Source organism: Anas platyrhynchos, chromosome Z (assembly GCF_047663525.1).
Source record: "Anas platyrhynchos isolate ZD024472 breed Pekin duck chromosome Z, IASCAAS_PekinDuck_T2T, whole genome shotgun sequence".
NCBI classification, from domain to species: domain Eukaryota; kingdom Metazoa; phylum Chordata; class Aves; order Anseriformes; family Anatidae; genus Anas; species Anas platyrhynchos.
Window position 1 is genome coordinate 18040903 of NC_092621.1, and position 24590 is coordinate 18065492.

Consider the following 24590-nt stretch of genomic DNA (forward strand, 5'->3'; position numbering starts at 1 on the left):
TCTGCAGCAGCAGACTGCAAGCACAGAGCATAGACTGCATAAAATTCCCTGTCCAGCACAGACTGGACTCTCCTGTGGGGAAGGGCCATGCCCTTAATTCTCTTTGTGAAATACATCTGTTGACCTATAGCAAAAGGTGAGACAGTAGCGGCAATGATAATGCTGGTGTTGGTATTGATATAAATTCAGACCGCAGTACAGCTCTGATAGATTTGAACCATTTCTGTGTAATGCAATCACCTTGGAGTTCAAGACCCCTTTTCTTTTAAATGGAACAAGGCACAAATCAGGGAGCAAAAGGTAACTTACACTGCTGCCTTCAGTGCCATATATTTCCCTCAGAACAGGGGAAAGAACCAGAACATCCCCACCATGTCCTCAAGTCTCTCCATCTGCATTTATGCTACAAGCTTCCTAGCTCACGGAAACCGAGTGGCACATGAAGATGAACAGCCGGGAAAACCTGAGGTGTTGGGAGATATCTGGCCATTCTCCACCCCAGCCACTTTGTAATGACATAGTTTTTGCCAGTGGCATTTCCATGAGAGGGAATAAAAACTCATAAAACAGCAAAAAAAGAAAGAGCACCACCTTGGTCTAACTAATATTCCCTTTTCTACTTATTTTATATTACACAACCAAGTGTGCTAACACTAAAACACCACCTCGTCCATGAGAAGTATGAGTTAGAACAGCTGTAGCCACAGCGTAAGTGCCCTTGAACATGCTGAATTTTTCCAGTGTATCACAATTACAGAAACACCTGTGCCAAACAGCTTTCTTCTGATCCTCTATAAAAGTTCACAAAGCCCTCAAACTTTCTCATTTCATACAGGTCTGCACTGCCTTGAAGCCAGCTCCATACGTCTCAATATGGGATACTGCAGAATTGTTCCTTTTCATGCTTCTAAACATAAAAAAGGGTATGTGCAGGTGCACTGGTAGACATGTGATTCTGCTGTTTGATAGTAAGGTAGTAAGGCATAAGGCATAAGACAAAATATAATATCCACTTACTTGATAAAGCCTTCTGACAAAACTACTCTTAACAAGAAATTAAAAGCACAAATTTCATGACAAAAAATAAATAAATATTACTCATGCTGTATTACTTGAGAAAGTGTATTCTAGATACTTGCAGATACAACTATTCCACAGCTATATGTTACCTATTGTTTTGTTCTGCAGTGTTGGTTTTTGGTGTGTTTTTTTTGAGGGGTAGGGGTTGAGAGGGGAGCATTGTTGAATCATGGCAGAAGCCTCAGGACTGAATGTATTTGGCTAGATTGTTATTTTACAAACAAGATGCTTATAACTGCACTAGCCTTAGAAACTGCTGGCTAAAGCCTATTACATTATTTACATTGAAAACTACCCAAAGTGTCTGTTTAAAAAGGGTCGGAAGAAAGTCACTGTTAGCAGTCACCACAGAAAGTGTGGCTGACTGCCCTTCAGGCAGAGCTCCAGAAAAGGGAAAGGGAAAAAGTCAGCTACCAAGCCTAAGTGTTTGGTGCATGCAGGATCACAGCCTGTGGATAAGGCTGCCCTTATGAAAGACACGGAGTGTTCAGTCATTATGCAACCTCCCAAGTCTTGGCTCTCTGCAGACATTCCTAGCAATTGGAAACTTCTCCATATACAAAATAAATAAATAAATAAATAAACATCAGCAAAGAACAGTTTTAATAATGTATTTGTCAAAAAGGCATGATTTTTGCAGTCTTAGAGAGGGGAGGCTTTCCACCATCCCCATTTATATAGTACACAGTGGAAGAAAACAAAAAAAAATACATGCCTTATTTTTCTGCAGAGCATGAGCAGATAATAAATAATATTACTACACTAATTCAGGAAGCAATGTACAATGGCAAGCATAATTTGAACTGCTTCTGTGCTGCCCATACACTCAAGAAAAACAGCTAGATGTCATTGTGTATAGCTCAGGGGAAACAACTGTTTCAAATGCATTGGTCAGCAAGTAATAGGAATAATACTGAAAATATCTGAATGTTGTTATGCAAATCAGTGGTATGCCCTCATGTTGAATATTATGTTCTGTTCTGATTACTCCACCTAAGCAAGGATTTAACAGAAATAGAAAGTGACTGGAGACAGCTGATAAGCATGTTGCAGCCATGAGAAGGATTCCATAGTCTTAAAATGTTAGGACTATTTAGCTTAGAAATAAATAAAACCATCAGCCACAGCGCAAGCATACATCGTGAAATAAAATGGTATGAAGGATGTAAATTGAATACTCCTATTTTGTTTGCATTTCCTGCCACTTTTCTTACACTTCATCTGTCTGGTCTATTTCAATGTTAGGATATTAGAATTAGGGACTGTCTATTACTCTAAATTTGAACCATGGCTACCACAGTGAGGCCCGCAGATGGTCACTAGGCGATCTAACAACAAACAAGAATAATCTTATTTACCCTTTGTCCTCGTAAAACAACAAGGAGACAATTACACTTAAAAGGCAACACATTTTTAATGTTAAAAAGGATACCCTCCTATAACATAGCCCCACGTGAGACATTGCAGAGGCTCATGTGGCCCTAAGAAGCAACAGATCTGGGGGCACGTTGTGGGCAAGGAGGACAACGTGTGCTGAAAACAACCTTTCTCACATGCCACCAGACAGCTTGGAATGCTGCAAGGGACTGCTGGTGCTGGAAGCAGGGACAAAGTTCCTCCACTCCCACCCTCCATCCTGTTCTCCCTCCGCTGGCACACAGCTACCATGCTGTGTGTCACCACTGGGACACAGCAGCAGCACCAAAGGAAGGAGCTCCAAGTATTTCCCACTCATACACCAAACCTTAGGTGCTGTACATCACATATTTCCCCATGCTCCTTTCTGGAGAATTCAATACTGCAAATGATTGGAGATAAGAATCTAGACGGCTGCAGTCCAGAATTATACGTTTCTAATTCACATTTCCATCAAAACAGGAGTTATTTTTAGCAGTGATGAAAAGACTTGTATTACTCAAGTGTTAAACTCATTGCTACAAGATAAAAACCAAGGCAAAGAATTTAACAGGATTCAAAAGGCTTAGGAGTTGTGACAGGGCAAAACTCCTGCAGTTACATAAGACAGACAGGCTCCTTTTCTGTAAGAGTGAGAGTACAGACACATGTTTCAGTCATAGGACTGCTAACTGACTATTGCAATTAAGAATCTTCCCTCTGGTCACATTTTCCCATTACTTGTCTATTCTGGGGCTTCTTGGACCTTTTCAGGGGGTTCTTGAGGAGGTGATCTCTCTCAAACATAGCATACTGCACTAAGGCACTAACCAACTTGCTATAGTAAATCTGCATCCCGGGTAAAGAACTAAAATTGATCTCTTTTCTTTTACCTTTTATCTCTGTGCGTTTGATAGGAACAATAGAAGAGAAAAAGGAACAAATAGAAGAGGGGAAAAAAAAAAAAAAAAGTTTTTACATTCTGAAACAGAACTATTGCAAGCAAAATATCTGAGATGGGAATCTTAATGGTGGCAGAGATCAAAAATAATCTTCCAGCTGTAGTACTTATGGTTCCAGTTTTAGTTCCAGTAGATAAGAAATTTGTTCCAGCATCATAAGCTTCCTTCCATTTGTTGTCTATTGCAAGCACTGGCACATACGTCTAGCATGGATATTGTGGATAAAGTCTGTGAATACATGTTGGCACTAGTTCCTTTACAGCCACGGAAACACCTGCCTCCAAGCTAATTTATAATCTGTACCTATGGCCATGGGCCACTTAGGAGTTTATTGAATAAGGTCTTGAGAAGCCATATAGGAAAGACTCTGTTCTTTCTCTTCCTGTTCCACATGACATAAATTTGGCATTAACAAGTCACATTTTTATGTCCAACTTTATAGATTGTTAATAATATGTAAAGATATTTGATATGTAAGATCATGGGTCAAATATTTCTCACTTCACTCATGTGAGTAGTCCCACAAACTTTATTTATACAACTAGCCTGAGGAAGACAGTCATGGTTTACCTTCTCTGTAAAATTACGCTGCATCGTTATGAAGTAGCCCTCACCATACCTCACAGCATTCTTAAGTCTGAAGCACAATGAATGTCCCACTCTTGAGCTGTTCAGACTAAATCCTGTAAGATAAAGGAGAGTTGTCCACATGTAAAAAGAAATCTGACAAAGGATGCCCTGTTTCTTCTCACATATGGTTCAATATAGTAAAATATCACATCCTCTTTATGTTTTATGGGTTTAATGTAGCCCTTTTTGTACTACGTAGAAATAATTATGAAAATCCATTCAACCACTATTTCCTTGACAATGTTTTTTTCTTTTGTTTATAAATGACTGCGGAGAACAGGTCTGTAAATGAGTCATTGCTTTTGACTCTAGTGTATTCAGTTGGCATACTGTATCTTGGCCGTCTACTAGACCTAGGTGGTTTGTTTTTGTATAATTATCATCTAAGTAATCAGGAAGTGGAATCTCCTAGAATGTTTATAAATATCATGAAGAGTCATTATTAAAAGTACCAGGAACAATCCTGTAGAAGATACGTCACATGCTCTGGAAAGCAGAGAGGAGAAGTTCAGGTTGTAGTAGTTTTTCTCCACTGACTTGCATAGGAAAGAAAAGCATTCCGTAAACTACAGAGCAACATAAACAACTCATTCCGATTCAAATCTGGATCCAAGCTGGAAGCACCTTGGGTTTAGCATTTAGCACTGAAACCATTTCAACACAGAACAAACAGCAGAAAGTTTCCACAGCATTTGCAGTTTTATTGGAAATCAGCAGATGGTGCTTCCACAAGGCCCTTTACAAGTTCTGCTTAATGAAATATATAGGTGGCTAGGTCCTGGTGAAATGTTAAGTTTAGCTGTCATGCATTGCTGTGTATTGCACCTGTAAAGTCTGTTCATTGACCAAGTTTCTTGCAATTTTTTAATTGTGGACCTACCCATAAAATTGGCGGATTATGTCACAAATTTCACTGTTAAGCCTCAGTATGGATGACAGACCAGGTCCTGGGAGTCAGTCGTTCCCCTGCAACTTGAAGAACAAACTGCATAGCTACTTTGCTATGGAAAATACGTTTCCTGGAAATCTAAATACACTGACTTAAGTGCCCCCTGACTGAGGGACAGAGCTCTGCGCAACCCAGGAAGAGGTATCCTACCTGAAGAATAAATGAGTGCAGCATCAAACAGCAGGGGACAGACAGCAACTGGCTACTGCAGTGAGCTGTTTAGGAGTATCAGTAACAGAGGCACAACTGTTTGCACAGCCACAGACTATCTTGATTTCAGGGCCAGCAAGAGAAATAACTCCACTTATTTGTCTGGTACCCTGCACAGATACCTTTTCTTCTCACCTTCCCCTCTGATCCATGCTTGGTAGATAGTGGAATGAAACTGTCATGAGGCAAAAGCCTTTTGTGTCCTGTTCAGCATGTGCTGGCAGGCCTGCTGGGATGTTCTGGAAGAGATGAAACACTGTTTAGGGATTCCTCCCCTCCTACCACCCATGCAGGACATGGTTTGGTGTCCCTCACCTGGGTTATCAGGCAGACGACACGAGCTCTGGACATAGCAGCTACCTTGGATGCATTCTGCTTTTGACAGTAGAGTTTCAGAATAGCCCAGGAACATATGTTTATAATTACACTCAGAGTGCAACATGCATGTTTATTACCATTACCATAAGTTAATAGTGACCTAGGACAAAGCAAATGAAATTAATTTATCAGAATGACAAAGGAAAGATCACTTATGATTTTCCAATTACTATGTACTATTTTAACCCCTAATCTGTTTTTCTCCCTTGCAAAGTAACCTTATCATTACACCTGTAAGCCAATTCATATCCAATGACTTATTCCTTAGCAGCAAATTACTGAAGGTATTCTTGCAAAATGCTTAATAGGTCTCAGAAAAAAGTAAAGCATTCCTTTGGTTCCCAACTGCCTTTGATGACATCAATAAACCCTTTAAATCTGGCAGCAGCTAACACATCCCATTGGCGGTAACCATTACTTCTTCATTCTTAGAGCAGATAGCTGGGGAGAAGAAGCCACTCCAGAAATAAAGTAAGATATCATCAAGTGTTTGAAAAAGTCATCTGATGAAATACACATGCAAAGGGAGTCAGAGAAGTAGATACTGACAATCTCAATTTAAAAGGAGCCAATTTCATGATCCTGAAAATGTCCCTCCACCCGCCTCTCTAACATAAAATGAAATGAAATAAATATTTAATAGTAATAATAGAATTGATAATAAAAACAATTCTCCTTTCACCTTGGCATCTTTTTTTATTATTATTATTATTTTGTCTTCTTTTACAAGAAATCCATATTAATAGAAGTTTGCTATTTCTGTTTTTTTCCATAAAAAGTGGAATGGCCACCAAAGCTCTGAAACCAAGAGCAAAACAGTTGAGACTTCAGGAGGGAGCAGCTACACATAGTCCTCAATGCGACATGAAGGCAATGGGCAAAGGCAGGACATCCAAGAGAGCAGCACACCTCATAGACCCCAGACTCAGGGGATCCCATGGACTTGGTGGGAATACTCCTCAAGGAACACAGAATAAACGTCCTTCTGAACAGCTGCCTTCTGCACATCTGTGTTTCTATATGCCTTTCAGAGCATCAGAGCTTGGGTATGATCAGAGTGGTCTCAAGGGAAGCATCCCTTGTGGCACATTGTTTGAAAGACACTGGAGACGTTTCCCACATGCGACTGAAATCCCAGCCTGTTCCACTAGAGGGTTGTGGCTATAGGACAAGCCTAAGCAGCGGCACTAACAGGCAGGCTGGTGTGATCTGCCTCAGTGTTGTGATAATTTTCGTTTTCTGAATACAGCCTTTACTTTCGACCACTGGTTCTTCTTGCAGGAGCAATCTGTGAAGCATAAAGCCGTGAAATGTTGTCCTTTCCCCAGCTTCTGAGCCTTCAAAGCTCCCATGACACCTCCTTCTTGGTCTAACTTTGCTGACTACAGAACAAGAAAGCTTGTCTGATTGTAAGACATTAAGATTAAAAAAAATGCTGCTTAAATGATGTCTCTTCTCCTCTACCATACAGAAAAACTATTTTTTTGATGATAAAGAAAGTTCACAGCATAAAAAAAAAAAAAGAAAAAAAAAAAAAGTAAATTGCAGAACACTTCTACTAAAACAACAGGTCAGTCCTAATAACCTTTTAACAGAAAGATGGGTCTCACCCTGGTAATAGACAGCACCCTTATCTTGTCTTAACTGGAACAATCAAGAAAAGATATATCAGATTTGAAGGTAATCCTAGTTCTGCCACTAAAAATGACATTGCTGAAATAGGATGTTTGTGATTCAATCTCTTTAAACAAACTGTTAAGTCACAAAAAAAAAAAAAAAGCATTAATGACAAATAAACCCATATCATCTACCTCCTCTCCTAACATGCAGACATACTCTTATCTGTGAGCATTCATCTTTGTGTCAAGTTGTTTCTTTTTTTAACTTGGTGTTGGATCCTGCCCAGGATTTGACTTCCCTTTTCCATGAAAAGAATATGATTTTATTTCTGAGAAGTACCAAGTACATTTTGGAATTTTTCTCTCTCTCTCTCTCTTTTTTTTTATTTTTTTTTAACTAAGATGAATAAAACCAACACTCTCATACTACACTCAGTAGAATATCCTACAAAGTGCCAAAAATTACCTTCATTTATCCTGCTGAAGCATAAAGACAACAAGCATGTACAAACCAACTTTTTAGGAGGCTTAAAGATCTCAAAAATTGTGTGTATCTTTAAACAAGACAAGGGTAAATAAGGATAAAAATACTACTTTCATTTCATTTATAAGTGGTTCCAGACATTGCAAGTTATGTTGTTGATATGCTGTTATTTTCCTCAGAAAACAGTTACTTCAGTTGCAGCATTGAACTTCAGTATATGGCAATTTGAGCCAAATAACACACAGAGTCTGATGCTTAAATGTCTCTGTTGTCTAGATTTGTTATGTCTTCATCTCTGAGGTATATCAGAATTAATTCTTTTAAGGATTTGTGTTTTACTAGTAGCAGGTTACTAAATCTTTCTTCAAAATTTTTTGGATAAAGCACTCACTTTGCTTTAGATACTCATACATTTTCTCTCCAGTTTATAGATGTCAAAACAGTTTTTGCCTAGGTCTCCTCATGAATGCTTTCCATTATTCTCTTCTCCTTTGTTTTACCAATAGTTGAGCAAGTTACACAGACATCTAAGAACAGAACTAAGGGAATTCATCCTTAGTCCTCAAGAGGTCTCTCTTATTTTATGAATTCCTTGTAGATATAAGTCAGTTTGTGGTAGTTATTTGAAATTAATATATTTTCATATATTCAAGTTCTTCTTTAAAACCTCCTAGCTAAGATACCTTTTTAATATTTTTTTCTCCACCAAAATATTCTGAAAACTAATGGAAATCTAAAGGCACGAGCTTGTTTTGATTATCTACTTTAGAGTCCACTCTGGAGGTTCTAATTATTCAATTATATACCCCTACACTTTCTTTTCTCTTCCTCCTACCCTGTCCCTCCACCAAAAGCTCTTGAATTTCTGTAAATGAAGGAAAAGGTCTTTCTCTGACAACCATATTTTTATAAAGTATGATGCTTTTGCTATTCTGCCTTCCCATCTTCCAAGGCCAGCACAGCCTCCTATGTTGCAGGCCTAAAATTCCTAGTTAGAATTTCTAGTGTTTCTACCAAGGAGATATTTGATGATGATAGCTACTGGAACCTGGACATCATATAAGTTCAGGTTCCATTTTTCAAAAATTATGCCAAAACTAATTGCTCTTCAGAGAGACCTGAAAATGTGATTGCCGTCTCAGAAAACAGAAGATAGGAAAGAAAAAGACCACAATAGCTATTTTATCTTAGAACACAATGGCTATTTAATTAGAACACAAGCTATTTAATCTTACTTGTTTGAGTCAAACCTCACAATATTCATACCTTCTGTACACTTGACCTTGGTAATACTACAGCTCACTGAGGCGAAGCGCTATTAAAGGCAAAGGCTCAGAAGAATCACTGGTGAGAGGAGTGAGACCTGAGGTATTCTTTAGCTAACCATTACTGCTACTGCTAGAGAGAAACAAGCTCATGCCAAGGCTCAGTCAGATTTGCTGGGTTTGCTCATATACAGTGGACAGCACTGCTACAGCATTCTGCTTAGAAGGCATTTGAATGAGCTGATTGTTCAGTTTTGGACTACTCTGTGCCTTTCCCATTTGAAGAGACGGCCTCCTTTACATACAAACCTGTGTTATCACAGCTGGAAAGGAGAATACAGAATCTATAGTGAGGCTATAGAAAGGTGGGGTTCAGTCTCCACCCACTTGGTACCAGTCCCAAGCACCAAGTGATAAGACAAGAGGAAATGGCCTCAAGTTGCACCAGGGGAGGATTAAGTTGGATCTTCACTGAAAGGGTTGTGAAGCATTGGAACAGGCTCACCAGGGAAGTGATCGAGTCACCATCCTGGGATGTCTTCAAAAAACAAGCAGATATAGTGCTTAGTGACACGGTTTAGTAGTGGACTTGGCAGTGCTAGGTTAAAGGTTGGACTAGATCATCTTAGAAGTCTTTCCCAAACTTAATGAGTCTATCATTCTATGATCTTCTCACCATCACCACCACAGAATTTCATCTTCTTTTTCAATCTTATAAACAATGATCAAAAAGCTCAGTTAGGTCAACAATGAGTTTGATGAGGGTCTAGGAAAAGAGTTCAAAATTGAAAACACAGACTTTTTGCATTTGCACAGAAAAGATGGAACAATAATGTTAGAAATAAGGAACACATGGAGCCTGGGCCAAACCGTGGTTTCCTTCCAATGCCCATAATGAAAGAAGGTTGAACAAACTTAATGAGCAAACCTGAGACAACTCATCTGGGTCTCCAGGATTATTGAGCATCTGCATGCAAGACTTATTTACAAAAAAAAAAAAAAAAAAGTGATTCAATAGTAATCATTATTGTAATATCTAAATGAGCCACCTAATACATACAAAATCCTGCATGTCAGGACTTTATGATTTGTAAAACAATTTTTCTTTTAATAATCTTTATAATTTCACACTTTAATGCATGGAACCATGCTATGGATGTTTGCAAGAATGAATGAGATAAAGTAAAATAGCAGCAAGAAAGGATGGCCACAGGAGACAGAATTAGGTGGGATATGGAGTTTTTTTCCTGCTACTTTACAGCCTATTCATACACTTTTGGGTACATGATTTTGTGCTTGATTCAGTTGCCTAAACACAGAAATTTAATGTCATTTGTCACCTGGGTACCCTAGAACATACAAGGCTAACAGATGTGATGACACATCTGTGCCAGACACACACACTTCCGGAGAAGCAGCTGGAGTCCCAATAGTTTAGGCACATTGCATGGGAAAATGGTTAAAGCTCTTCTCCTGCCTGTACCTCAGTTCCTCTCCAGATAATCTCTGTTCTTACCCTTCTTGCTCTCATAGTGTTGCTGAACAACAAAACCATTAAGGATTAGCAGGTTTTCAGAGCTGGAGGCCCCCCAGTCATCAGTCTCGTTCTGAGAAGCTGGGGGAACAAAGGATTTGGTTGATCCTTAAAAGAGGTAAGAGCCAGAGCAGAGACAAGAAAGCAGAAGTGCAAACTTACGCATTCTGGACCATCCTGCAAACCCATGACACAAGTAGCTATGCTGTGAAAAAAAGATGCGCTGTCTGCTCTTTCTCCAGACATCCAAGGAGAAAGGAAGCTTACTGTAACCTAAACATTAGCAGTCTGTAAATCAGTCCTTCTATTCAGATCTGTGGCTCCTCAAGTCAACTCTTGATCAAGGGTAGAAGAAAGCAAGTATGAACCAACAAAGCTAGTGGACCCGAGATACAAGGATTCCTCCTAGACCCCCCTCCTTGGACATGAACAGGGCATAAGCCAGTTATTGAGGTACAGGAGGATGACAGCTTTCACAGTACATGCTGTGGAGTCAACAGACCTTCAGCAGTCTATGCATGGCCCCTGCTCAAAAAGAAAAGAAAAAAAAAATTACCATGGACTAATTCTTCCTTCTCATTCTATTAGCTAATATTTACAGTCTTACTTATCCCATAAAGCCCTGACTACAAAATAACAATTTAGGAGGTCCACAGATACCACTGTTTTGTGTTATGATAAGTCTACAGAGCTACTTGCAATGACATTTATAATATAATATGACATGACACATTTAATTTGTACTAAAAGTCATTCTGGAAAGTCACTGTTATTTATGCAATAGCACAAATGTTCTTTAATGAACTGAAAAGAAAATTTTGATGATCTATGAAGAGTTGTACTGCATCTGATGTTGTAGCAGATCTTGAAATAAAAACATTTTTAGCACTAACTGCTTTTTATGCATATATTTTCTTATAAAAAAATATAAATGAAAGAATCAGGGTAGTCACAAGATACCCCTTTTCTGCTCATAAAAAAGGTCATCACAGTTGGCAAAAAGCTTTTCTTTGCTTCTGTCATAGCCATGACCTTAACTTTTCTAAAATTCTTTGTCACAATTAGTCTTGTTTAGATCACTGTTTTTGCTGGGGGATCTTTCTAACTCATTTCTCCTCTAACATGCTATATATTCACCAAAATATCCAACCATTCTAGGAGGTGACATTTGGAGTTTAACACAAGTACTGCGCAGGACAGTTTTGATAACATTCCAGTAAGCTGCAACTGACTGAACAGCATTCTAAAATCCACTTGGTTCCATTAATCTCTGAAAGTAAACCATTAAAACTGATCCTATTCCTTGATGGGCAGTAAATACAAACCTTACAATAGTTAATGATCTATTCCTAACAAGGCTGTAAGTTTGATGTGCTCAAGCACCTACTCTCTCAGTCTAGTAAGAGGATCCAGTATGTATGCACTGAGCATGTATGCACCACATATATGCACTGAGCCGGAAACTGTCCATTTGTTACCCTTTTGGCCATGCTATATTAAGTTTTTCACAGTTGGCTATGGGTAGCAGTCTCAACAACAACTTTTATTCCATTTAAGCTTCAGGCTGGGACCTCCAGTAAAACAAATCCTTTTTTGGATTAGAAAATGATGTGACTCCACATATCCAATGAATCAGATATGCCCTCTGCATTATCTTTAGTAGAATCAAAATAACAAGAAGAAAAATAATGTAATAGCAAAAATTAATTGAATTTTCACAGTAGTTATTTACAAACTACGTCCGTCCTCACTTTAATCTTGAGATTTGTCTCCAATCCTGTTCCAGCTGCAACTGATTGCCAACTGACATGTCTTTTAAAGTCTGCCACACTAAATGTTCCAGACCTTAAAAGTACAATAACCACATATAACCCTACCATTCCCAAAGCACCATGTGCCTCATCTATTATTTTAACTTAAAAATTTGGTGTTATATCACCAATTGTGACATAGCTCCTCTTGGCAGAGTTATGGAAGTAGGAAAGGCAATTTGCCAGTCAGGAAGCTGGGCAAGAGCCATTTTGCACTTAGTATACGACTAAGGACCACTGAAGATTCACTTAATACTGGTCTTCCAGGAACTGTTATATCTGACATCTTTGCTCTTTCCATGCTCCATTCCTCTATGACAATTCTTAATCCTTTACACGGAAAATGGGTTGTCTAGGTATGGTGGTGATGCCTTTCTGGCATTTAGGCATTTCTTCAAAACAGCAGCAGCCTAAATGGCTGTTCAGAGTAGGTTGCCAGCAATTACTACATTTTCTTTTTCCTACATTCTCAAAATTTCATTCAGAGTCGAGGTTGGAATTCCTGCTACTGAACACATTGCAATCTCAGAAACTGGAGAGTCTTCTGCCCTAGCAATTCCATGGTCTGTGCCTCTAGTTGTTTTCTGTTCTCTGCAATTACAAAGAAAAGTATCCAATCAATATATCAGATCAGTGTAGGAATAGATCGGTATACTTTACAGTTTTGCATTTAACTTCCACAGAAAGTCAATGACTTTAATGCTTCCCTTAATTTTATTTTTTTCCATTGGAATTTTCTACTCATGTCCAGTTTTTCAATAACTTGGAAACCTTTTGTAACTAGTTTATCAACATGTCATAGTTTTCATTCTGCTCATGCATTAAACCTCACCTCACCAAATCACATCCTGTTAGCAGTGGGTACTGAATAGTAAGGCCTGCCTCACTTCCTCAGTGCTGGTTCACAGTGCCACCTACACAAGAGAAGACAATGGGTTTGGAGTATCTAAGGCAGCTTGTCCCACCTGGCCTTCAACAAGGTGAAAGTATCCACCAAAGTGCACAGGGACAATTTGGTTACTACTACCTGAGTCACCAGTGAAAGGTACGAAGGGGGCCAATTTGTCTCATACCCCACACATGTCTATTTTATCTGACCTAAAACATGAAGGACACCTGTCTACATGCCCTTTTTCTAGTCTGAACAAAGGCACAGAGAGAGTGGCAAACCCTCCATGGGCTACCAGAAACTCCCATATTTAAGACCACAGTAACACTTGTCACACCACCCTCCTGCTCTTCCCATGAACCGCAATGAATCAAAGTAAACCTTTAAGGAGCCTTCCAGAAGGTCTGAGCACCCATCATAGGGTTGATTATTAAAAGTGCAGATTTCTCACCTACAAGAGGAGTAGTTGACCATGTTCAACTTCTTATTTCAATTCAACCACAGGAAGAAGTTCCAAATAGAGTACAAGAAGAAGTTACAAACAGAGTGTTTCCAGCTGTCTTGGTCAAAGATGGTAACGGCTTTTTAGATGTGACTTACAAAATATTGACTGATGAGCAAACTTATACTCCCTTTGCATTTCCCGCACCTCCCAGTGATATTTATTAGGTAAAATCCCTTTTACCTCTTAATTCAGTCCATTGTACACTACCTGAAAACCCTTTGGTCAATTTAAAACATAATAATAATAATAATTGAATGTATTTGTATTCCTCTCATAAGCACAACTTTTACCAATACCATACAATATAAGTTCTGTATTTAACCATCTCACTTATGTGTAGGTATAACTTCACTGTAATAGCACACATATGTAACACCTGAAGAGCATAACACCAGAATTTAGTTAATACATTTGAGGGGCTTAGTTTTATCAAGAACTGGTTTGCTTGTTTTTCATGAAAAAGTCTTGGCTAAATTACAAAATGGACTTTTACATTCCAAGTTCTTGTGCTACTCTGAAAAGCAGTACTTGACATTTGTACAGCAGGTAAAGGATTGAATTGCCCACACTGGGGAAAACAAAACAAAACAAACAGATGAAAGAAAAGCTTATAAACTGCAATAATGCAATGGTGGTCAGAAAAGTCCTTAAATTTGGTATCAGAAATGTAAAATAGGAGAGCTTTCATAAAAGTGCCATTTTCCAAAAAAGGGCCCTAATTTTTGTGGTAACCAGGACAATTAGGTGAAGCTAGTAAGGTTTCTCTGCTACCAGAAGAGGACGTTCTACCTTTATTTGAGCTCTTGCTCCGTGGAAGAAGCCAGCTGTGTGAGAAACCAGATCAGATGATGCGTGCATCCAGGACAACGGGAGGATGCTAGAAGCTTCTTCACCTCTCCTGAATTTTAGGCAGGGATGTGTCAAGATAAGTTTCCAATTTTTCTTGACCCAAATCAAGATATCTTCCAAATAATCAGCTTTTGCTTGCAGTTCTGTTCACACCCGAGAAAACTTTATACAGACATGCTCTTTATGAAAATGATGGTCCTGAAGTGGCCATCCTTGACACAGGCAACAACTCCTGCATTAAGAGACAGTACAAGGAGGATGGAATAGTAAAATAATAATAATAAAAAAAGTTTATGCTAACACAATATTGACACCACAAAATAAATATTCCACACACGTATGTACATGTGTATATATGTATGTGTGTGTTAATAGTACATGGTTAGTACAAGGTTACACTCTAGGATTGCTTTTCCTCTTACTCAGTGTTTTGCAGAAATTTCCTCAGAGAACAGCCACTTAATATATTGGGTTATGAAGTTTGTTGTAGCTAGAGCTGTATTAGAGATAGGGAAAAGCCACATATTTTATGTAAATTGAGAGCTAAAACTGAACTTTCAGAAAGTTTGAGATGTTAGGATATGGGGGTGTTTTAAAAGGCTTTATTATTCCAAGTTCAGGGCCAGCTGCAAAGATTGGACTCACATCCAAAAACATATATTAAAATGCATACACTTCTTGGTAGAAAGAAGTTTTAAAACCTGTCAGGCTGAGAACAACACTCTTTTGTGTGCTGCTTGACAATTCAGTTACAGATCGACCCTATTGGTTTTTTGGTAATTTAAATGTGATTGTTGGCAAAGCAGAAGGGGGTGGGGGAGTAGTACAGGGAGGCACACAGTGAAAGAGAAGAAAGCATTTCTGATTATACAATGTTGTTACACACAAACCCAATATTTAGCATCTTAAAAAAAAAAAAAAAAAAAAAAAAAAAAAAAAAACAATAAAGAGCAGCTGTTTCTGTGTGATGTCAGAGAACAGGTGTGATACAAATCTCCATACCAGCGCAATCATATTGATCTCCCGATGATGCACGCATGAAGCACATGTGCAAACGTTATCGACCCATCCGGCATCTCATTTCCAGGAATACGGCCTGAAAATGCCCCTTTATAATTGAAAACATTATCAGGATAAACACCGCATTGGCCAATTATGAAAAAAAAAAAAAAAAAAAAAAAACACAGACAAACTTGGGGGAAAAAAAAAAAAAAAAAAGAGAGAGAGAGAGAGAGAGAGAGAGAGCAGGAGCAGAGCGGGGAACCTGCGCCCCAGCGGCGCGGTGCCGGGAGCGGGGCGCTCGGTGCGGGGGCGAGCCGGGGCAGCCTCGCCGCTGCCCCCCAGCCTTTTCGGGACGGGACCCCCGCCGGTGACCGGGACAAGCCCCTTTACCCCCGCTCCCCAGGGGGCGTTGCCCGGGGATGGGGAGGGTTTGGGGGTCCGGCCCCCTGTAGGCACCTTGCGCCTGGGATCCGTCCCCTGCAGGAGGAGAGGCGGCTTTGGAAAGCTGCCCTTTTCCGCGGGGTGAGGGGTGTTTTGGTATTAATTGTTGATGCCGTCTGCCATTAGAGGGCACTAAGCAACCCTGCATTCACGCTGCTCCGGCGAGAGAGGAGGGAGAGGCGGGGCGGGGGGGCGTGTGGGGGGAAGAGTGGCACCAATTTGGGAAAAAGATTAAAAAGGATGTGGAGTCCCGGAGCTTCTGAAGTGCTCAAAATGCCCGGGCGCTGCTCAGGACGATGATCATAATAATAACAAAAAAAAAAAAAAAAAAAGAAAGAAAGAAATGCAGCGAGGTCAATCATTTACCAGTCTGCTTCTTAATGCGTGTGACTGCAGGTGGTACCGGGGGACATTGTGATTCATGCCCACTTTCAAAGCGGGACCCGGGCCCGGGCTGAGGCACCCAAACAACTGTCTTCTAATATTAGCACGGCTGTATTTCTGGATCTATTATAGTCTGTCCAGACAGATCCCATTGTAATGGGATCTTTTATTAAAAGATTAGCACTATCTCCTGCAGTTGGTGGAAAAAAATCTGTTATCGCTGAGTTATTTGCAGTTGTGGGGAGGGGGCGGGCGGTGGGGGGGGCCGGGGGGCGGGCGCGGGAGGAGGGCTGCGGGGAGGGCCGGCGGAGGGCGCGGGCGGCCGCGGCGCACCGGCCCCTGACCCGGCACTGTCCGGGCATTCCTGTCTGCATACTTCGCAGTCTGTTGTGCTTTGGTGGCTCAGAAAAGCGAAAGAATCGAAATTAAAAAGGCAGCTTTTGAATAAACAATGCCATTTTCCGTTAAGTAATCGTTTTGTATAAAAGGAAATATCGCCTACTCAGTTTCATTCAACGGTGCCAAAAAATGTTATAAATGAGAGACCGCCAACTTTTCTAAGGGGAGAATAATGCCAGACTGTGCTTAATAAACTAGTGCCCTAGAAGTTCATTATCGATGTTGCAATCTTTTCTGATTCTGAAAGGAGACCGCCTACGTCGCCCCCATTCCCGTCTCGTCCTCCCGGGCTCCCAGTGAAAAAGGCTGTCACTTGGGCAGAGCCCTAGGTATTAAACTTTTATTCGGTTCCTTGCTGTTGTTTTTTTTTCCTCTTTATTTTTTTTTTTTTGGTCCGGGGTTGGTCGCTTGGTTGGCCGGGGCTTTTTTTCGGGGGCCGAGCCGTGTGTGCGCGCCGCTGCGGGCACCGGGGGCTGCGGAGCGCGGATGGGGAAGGCTGGGGAAAGCAGCGCGGCGGGGGGAAGCTCCGCGGAGCAGGGCGCGGAGCGGAGCCCCCTCGGGGGAGCAGCGCAGCCCCCTGGCCCCCCAGCCCCGCTCCCTGCGCCGCGACCCCCGTGGGTCGCCAAAACCCCCCGGGTGCGCGGCGCGGGTCCCCAGGGCTTTGCGCTGCCTCCCGCGGGTGCGGAGTTTGCGCGGGTGCGCGCCCGGGGCGTGGGGGTGCGCGCCCGGGAGGGTGCGCGCCCGTGTGTGTGCGTGCACCTAAAGCAGATAATTGGAGAGGGTTTCCAGAAGGTGGAAAATGTCACCTGATTCACACTGAACTTTTTAAATCTCCCCACCCCCGAGCAGACACACACACACATTAGGAGACCGCCCACCGCAGACAGCTAAGACCCCCGTATAGATTTAAAGAGAGACTGCATTCAGAGCCTGACGTTCATTCAATAGAGCGATCATAAGCAGGCTGGCTAGTGCTCGCTCCCTCTCCCTACTCCCCCTCACTCTGTTTCTGTGTCTCTCTCACTCCGTGCTACGCTGAGGATGTTAAATCAGAGGATCCACCCGGGCATGCTCTTACTCCTGATGTTTCTCTGCCACTTCATGGAAGACCACACAGCGCAGGGTAAGACCGGATTGTTTATTCGTAGATGCCTTTTATTGCTGTTGTTGTTGTTATTATTACTGTAATTTTCCGTCTTTCGAGGGCTGTTTAGTTCGCTGCGGTGTTAAACGCCTCTCTCCAAGGTCCAACAGGAAAGAAGTTAACTGTGGGCATGGGGCTGCTTTGTACCGAGGCACAGAGGTGTCATTTAGGTTGCTTTTTGATCGGATCTTCACCCCGCTCTGCACAGGCACAGAGGACAAATGAGGATGTTTCTTGTTATTTTTGTTGTTATGCAGCATGAATGAAGAGCAGCATCGTGGGGGAACTTTTCCTAGGCTCAGGTCCCGAATGAGTGCTTAAAGTTTGTTGGTAATTTAGCTCAGATTCTTATCTCGGCCGCCTGACAGAAGGAGAGGTGATGATGGGGAGCCCCACAATTACAGCTGACACTTTCAGAAACCAATAGTGGTCATTTTCCGGACATTCCTTTAATATTAGGATTTCCTCCTTACCCCCCTCCCTCTCCTAGTGAGTGTGTGTGTATGTGAGTAAATGTTAACGTGCTGTAAATTCTCCTGCGCTGAGGAGTATGCTTCAGTGAGTTTGCTTTTTTTTTTTTTTTTTTCTTCTCGCGAACAAAACAGCCCCGAACCTGGTATTGACAACTCTTAAGAGCCCTCTTTCGACACAAGGGAATATTGATTTTTAGTTTGGGGGCTTTTTACCCCTTATCTTGACCGTGTGACACCCACAACCTGGATGTCTTACCGTTGCTTGTTTTACCATTTTTCTTCCATTTTTTTCCCCCACGCCCCTGAGCTAGAGCAGAAGTTAATCTAACGTAGGCAACTGTAAGACGCAAAACTTTTTTTTTTTTTTTTTTAGGGCGTTGTTTGTTCTGTGATTTTTGGCAGGGCGGTGGGGAGGGGGACACGACACGACCCGTCCCCCCGCACCCCGCGACATCCCGGCTGGCCGATCCTGACCCCTCGCTCCGGTACGTTCCCATCGGAGTAAGGAGGCAGGATCGAGCCCTCGCTGGATGAGCACCAGAATCAATTGGTATTGAGTCGCTGGAGAAGTCACACTGGTTATTCACGAGAGGCTCATCCCAACCAAAACTCTCCAGCTAAAGTAGGGGGAGTTGCTTGGACTAATGTTCTTGGCATGACTCCACGAATAACAGGGATACTAGTAAAAAAAAAAAAAAAAAAAAAAAAAAACTCTATCCGGTTTAAGGACAGTGTACTTTCCTCTGTAATGTTTGCCGGAGAGACGGCACCTCCAACTTTTCCAGTTGGATCGATTTTGAAAACTCCGTAGGGACCTCCTCCTCTGTGTGCCCTTGCGTTGTGTGTACTTTGCTCACTTTTTTTTTTTTTTTTTTTTGAGCTCTGCTGACTTATTTTAGTAAAGGGAAGACGTTTGTTAACAGCAGCAGCGAAATGTGGAGATTTCGAAAGACTTCGCTAACAGCGAATGTTCCCAGTCCGTGCGGATTGCAAAATGGGCTGGGGCTGCAACTGCGTGCGGCACTAAAACAATGCTGCTGGGCAGCCGCCGTCAGGAGGAGAGGGCAGGGGGAGGAGGGAGGAATTTGCAAGCGCGATTTTCTTTTTATTCCCTTTTAAATGCACATCCTTTTCAAGCCTCTGTCACGTGCCGGCAGGGCTCCTTCTGCTCTACATATGGAATAAATACCTCGGAAAACTGCCTCGTCCTGTTTTGATCCGGTCTTTTTCTTTCAGTCGCTTTTAATTATTATTTTATTATTATTGTTATTAGTAGTATTATTATTGTTATTATATTTAACCGCGGTCCCAAGCGGGCCGGGGTAGCTGCAGGTTACGAAAGGGGGCAAATTAAAGCAGCCGCAGCGGCCAAAGTCGGGGGCGCCCGGGGCGCAGCACGCGTTGTGCCCCGGGGGTGGCGGTCACTGAAGGCGTGCGGGTGTCCCCCCCCCCTTGTCCCCCCGCAGCTGGGAACTGCTGGCTCCGGCAGGCGAGGAACGGCCGCTGCCAGGTCCTCTACAAGACCGACCTCAGCAAGGAGGAGTGCTGCAAGAGCGGCCGCCTGACAACCTCGTGGACGGAGGAGGATGTCAACGACAACACGCTCTTCAAATGGATGATTTTTAATGGGGGAGCCCCAAACTGCATCCCCTGCAAAGGTGAGGGGGGCCCTGCCAGGCACATAGGCCCGTGCAGTGGGTTGGGGGAGGCAGGGGGCTCCAGGAAAACCATGCTGCCCCAGGGGGACCCCCTTTTTCCTAGACCATGCAGAGGGGTTGAGGGGAGGGAGTCCCCCAGGTCCATATCCTTGCAGGCTGGGGGATTTCCCTTGCCTTCCCTTCCCCACGTGGGTGTGGGGGTGCGGGGAGGTGTGTTCACTGTGTGCCCCGGGGTCACAGCGTGTTTTCGTTCTCTGAGCGATTTTGGCACCAAGTCTGTCCCGCATGCTGGTTACTGAAGGGGTGCCTCTTTCCTTCCGTCAGAAACGTGTGAGAATGTGGACTGTGGACCCGGGAAGAAATGTAAAATGAACAAGAAGAACAAACCTCGGTGTGTTTGTGCTCCGGATTGCTCTAATATCACTTGGAAGGGCCCCGTGTGTGGCTTAGATGGGAAAACCTACAGGAACGAGTGTGCCCTTCTCAAAGCCAGATGTAAAGAACAGCCCGAACTTGAAGTCCAGTATCAGGGCAAATGCAAAAGTAGGTTTGCAAATCTCATCTGATCTCCCTCAAATGCCAAAGGGTGTGTGTCTGAGTGTAGGGAGGAGGAGCTGACGTACTTCCCCAGTGTAACCAGAGTGATTTTGCAAGTGCTGGGAGACAGTAACTAAACCATGCTCAGCAGACCAGGACCTAGCTGGACTGAGAGTTCCCCAGGGTCTAGCAGCACTTACGTCCCACCAGCTACCCTAAGATGGGAAAGTCCCCTACAGCAGCCCTTAAATGAGGATTGCTGCTGAACGCTTTAACTGATCATTTGTTTCATTGTGTCACCCATTTGCTTCTTGCTGGGGTGCTGGGCTCCCCTAATTAATCACTCTGTTTCCATCTTTATTTCAGAGACCTGTAGGGATGTCTTATGTCCGGGCAGTTCCACATGCGTGGTGGATCAAACTAACAACGCCTACTGTGTGACGTGTAACCAAATTTGCCCTGAGCCTACCTCCCCTGAGCAATATCTCTGCGGGAATGATGGCATAACTTACGCCAGTGCCTGCCACCTGAGGAAAGCCACCTGCTTGCTGGGCAGATCCATTGGATTAGCCTACGAAGGAAAATGCATCAGTAAGTATCTCAGCTGGACTGATAAGAGTGGAGGGAACTGAACTTGCAGTCTCGGCTGCTTGGGGGTATTGTGGATGTGTATCGGTGGGTGCGTGAGTGTGTGAATGGATGGATGGGGATTGTGCTGGGAAGCAGGAGACTGAGCACCTTGGGTTTGTGTTCCCCTCTAGGACAAAGCAGAGCTAGGGCGTGCTTTGCACCAGCAAAGATTGTAAAAGGGGTGAGGGAGTAAAGGGTGTGATCCTGCTCCTCTTGCTGTCACTGTGGGTGCTGACATTAGTGTCCAAGGGAGAAGTACCCACCATTAAATAAATGATGACATGGTTACAGCATAACAAGGTCTCGATATTCAGTGGATCTGGATTCCTGGAAACAATTGTCTTGGCAAAGCTTGCGTTAAGTTAATTGGAAACATCTGATCACTTTTTCCTCTTCAAAAATATTGCAGAGTTTGGAGACAGTTGGTGGGTGAAGATAGGAAAATAATCTCAGTGCATCCTGACATTTTGTGTTGTAATTCCCAGAAAGGAGCGGTAGTGAAGCATGTTACGAGGAAGCACCTTGCAGCCTCAGCTCCCCCAAACTGCTGGAGGGATGCCGGGGAATCTCAGACAGATTTTAGTTGGCATAGGTTGAGGTGAATTCCCCCTCCAATCTTGTAGGAAACAGCTCTATGTGGGTTAGTGTAAAAATAATTGATTTAGAAATGCTGAATGTGTTGGCAAATTCTCCACTTACCACTAATTTGGGGAGCTGAATTGCCACTGACATCAAACGGAGCAGGAAGGTCATGTGCGATATAGGCAAATGTAATTATGTATTCCCAGGGCCAAGCTCTACTGGCACGGCTGTCTTTCCTCCCCCACGTACAGACAGGCAAACGTGTCCAAGGGACTACTTGCTTAAAAACAGCAAACATCACCCCATCTACAGCATCTGAGCTCTGTCTATTCACAGTTACTTGGGAAGAAAAAGGAATTTGGGGTTGTTTGGGTTTGCTTTTTTTTTTTTTTTTTTCCTCCTTTGTCTTTTCACTTACCTCTAGTATCTTGTGTATATTTTTAGAAGCAAAGTCCTGTGAAGACATTCAGTGCAGTGCTGGGAAGAAGTGCTTGTGGGATTTTAAGGTTGGCAGAGGTCGGTGCGCCCTCTGTGATGAGCTCTGCCCTGAAAGCAAGTCAGACGAGGCAGTCTGTGCCAGCGATAACACAACTTACCCAAGCGAGTGTGCCATGAAAGAGGCAGCCTGCTCCATGGGTGTGCTTCTAGAAGTAAAGCACTCTGGATCTTGCAATTGTAAGTGAGATTTTTAACTCTGCAGACACTTAAGGCTTCTGAAGGCAATCCCTAGGTAACAAAGACTTACGCCTTTAAACCTAAGAAAGCTTATTTTAGAGATTCAAGATACGGCACATGTGCCATACAAGTATGTATGTATCACGCACACGCTTTGGTTACTGATGAAATGCAATAGATGTCCAGCAACCAGCTGACTTTCATGTTGGGGTTTTGGGGATATTCTGAGAACAATTTGTTTTCTCAGAAACGGGTTGCCCTAGGAGCATACTTTTAGCAATTTTTCCTGATTTGTCTGCTCTCGTGTGCTTCGCTGATTGCTTTATTAACACTCGGATAAACTCTTAACTCTGTCCAAATGAACGAGCCTGATGGTAGCACATGGGCACCTGGCTTGGCACAGTTGCCTCTACTAACTCTGAATGAAGGACACAAAGCAGTTAAACCTAGAACACAAGAGCGCTTTTTATTTGATTTCAGGAATCTGCCAATAAAACCTGAGCCATTGATTCTTCAGAACTTTCTGCAGTTATGACTTCATAGATTATGTATAAAAAACCTTATTGCATAACAGCAGATGCCAAAGAGCATCTCACTACAAGTCGCATAAAATGCAACGCTGTATTATGGCTGTTCAGAGGGCTTTGAAAACATGCACTGAGCTGCTTCTGCGCTGTTGTTGTCCTTATTTAAACAACAGCTCCCCTGTATTCCCCCATCTAGCCATTAATGAAGACCCAGAGGAAGAAGAGGAAGATGAAGACCAGGACTACAGCTTTCCTATATCTTCCATTCTAGAGTGGTAAAACCTCCATCACTATTGGAACAGCCATTGGGCACGAAATCAATGTCCATACTGTAAATAAGTGTATGCTTATTTATTTTGGGGAGAAAAAAAGTATACATATAGTTGAGTCTCGTAGACATTTATTTATACTGTGTCATGTTTTATAATTTATACATAAAATGTCTGGTTGACTGTACACCTTGTTTTTTGAAGAAATTTATTCGTTACGGGAAGAGCAGTGTTATTTATTGTGAGGTCTCTTGCTTGTAAAGTAAAGCTTTTCTTTTTTTCTTGTAAACTATAAAAGTCCATTCCTTAGAGCTTACCCACATGATCTCATCTCTTTGTTTCACTGAAGTTAACTTTTTTCCACTTTAACAAACTTGCATGTCGGTTTCTGTTATGTTTATTTATTGGATTTTCTTCTTGCCGGTCCTGTACATAAAAGATCCCTCGGGTTTTTGTTTACAAGGAATCTTGACTGACCAAAAGGCATTGTAACTGACTTAAATATACTTCCAGGGTGCAGTGAGGCGGTCTTTAAGGAAACCTCTTCCACTTCACTTTTCTCTGCTTCTGATCAGATCACGTACTGACGTGATCTCAATGCGCTGAGCATTTATACTGTACTATAAGAATTCCGGACCCAAAGAAAATCGGATTATGAAGGTTGTTAATAGCTACAGGGCTAACTGTAATAAGAATAAAGTTTTATTTTATTTTTATTGTTTTACTTTTTGTAACATGCATAAATGTTTTAACAGGTGTTTCCTTTAAGATGGTCTTGCAGTACCACTTTCAAAGTTTTGTTTCCCAATCAGTGTGTCACTAAAAGTTTTATCAAAGCTTTATCAGTTCAAGTTTCTTGCTTTTCATAATACTTTTTTTCTGATGCAATTTTATATTTTCAAACATGGCGAGTTAAATATAAATTCATTTAAATATATAGTTTTGTACTTTTCTACCATGTAAATGTGCAATGTATATAAAAGTTATAATGTGTATTTGTAAATAAATGATGAGTGAAAAAATAAAAAATGGAATTTTCCCTAGATGCAGTCCTTGTTTTTTTGCTTCTAAAGGGTTCTGGTGCGGAGGAGATGTACTGGTAGTCAGGGGAAAGGAGGCTTGTGTCTGACTTCACACTGAAACACACTGGTTAAGGCAAAAGCTTTCAGTTGACATTAATTCAAGAAACCGTTCTTTTCAGACAGAAGCAACATCTCCAGTCTGTTGATGTTACTTCATTTTAAATCCAAGTACTCTGACGGATGGGAAGAGATTCAGCATTTTTGTTTCCCTCTCCATCCTGAGAATA

General features: G+C 42.0%; 1 protein-coding gene and 1 long non-coding RNA gene across 3 annotated transcripts; one reads left to right on the forward strand and one right to left on the reverse strand.

The window, feature by feature from the left end:
• Positions 1–12086: 12086 nt before the first annotated feature.
• On the reverse strand, positions 12087–15757 carry LOC110354080 (uncharacterized). Its single transcript, XR_002405536.4, has 4 exons — positions 15563–15757; positions 13658–14792; positions 13150–13231; positions 12087–12908 (listed from the first exon to the last, which is right to left on the reverse strand). It is a non-coding gene; the product is annotated as an uncharacterized lncRNA (long non-coding RNA).
• Positions 15758–17051: 1294 nt separating this feature from the next.
• Positions 17052–24324, forward strand: FST (follistatin). Of its 2 annotated transcripts, XM_005027327.5 has the most exons (7): positions 17052–17115; positions 17827–17909; positions 19870–20061; positions 20386–20604; positions 20965–21189; positions 22255–22485; positions 23209–24324. In XM_005027327.5, the coding sequence occupies exons 2-7, from the start codon at positions 17828–17830 to the stop codon at positions 23289–23291; spliced, it is 1032 nt and encodes a 343-aa protein (XP_005027384.3). In that variant the 5' UTR covers positions 17052–17115; position 17827; the 3' UTR covers positions 23292–24324. The 2 variants fall into 2 exon arrangements, with proteins under 2 accessions (XP_005027384.3, XP_027302461.1); XM_027446660.3 differs by lacking the exon at positions 17052–17115 and having other exon boundaries at positions 17683–17909; positions 22966–24324.
• Positions 24325–24590: the final 266 nt, after the last annotated feature.

Bases quoted from the DNA above. Each gene is read 5' to 3' on its own strand.
- FST (XM_005027327.5), top strand. From the start codon at position 17,828: ATGTTAAATCAGAGGATCCACCCGGGCATGCTCTTACTCCTGATGTTT. The intron at 20,605-20,964 runs GTAGGTTTGCAA...TCTTTATTTCAG, and splicing joins GTATCAGGGCAAATGCAAAA to AGACCTGTAGGGATGTCTTA. The intron at 21,190-22,254 runs GTAAGTATCTCA...GTATATTTTTAG, and splicing joins CTACGAAGGAAAATGCATCA to AAGCAAAGTCCTGTGAAGAC.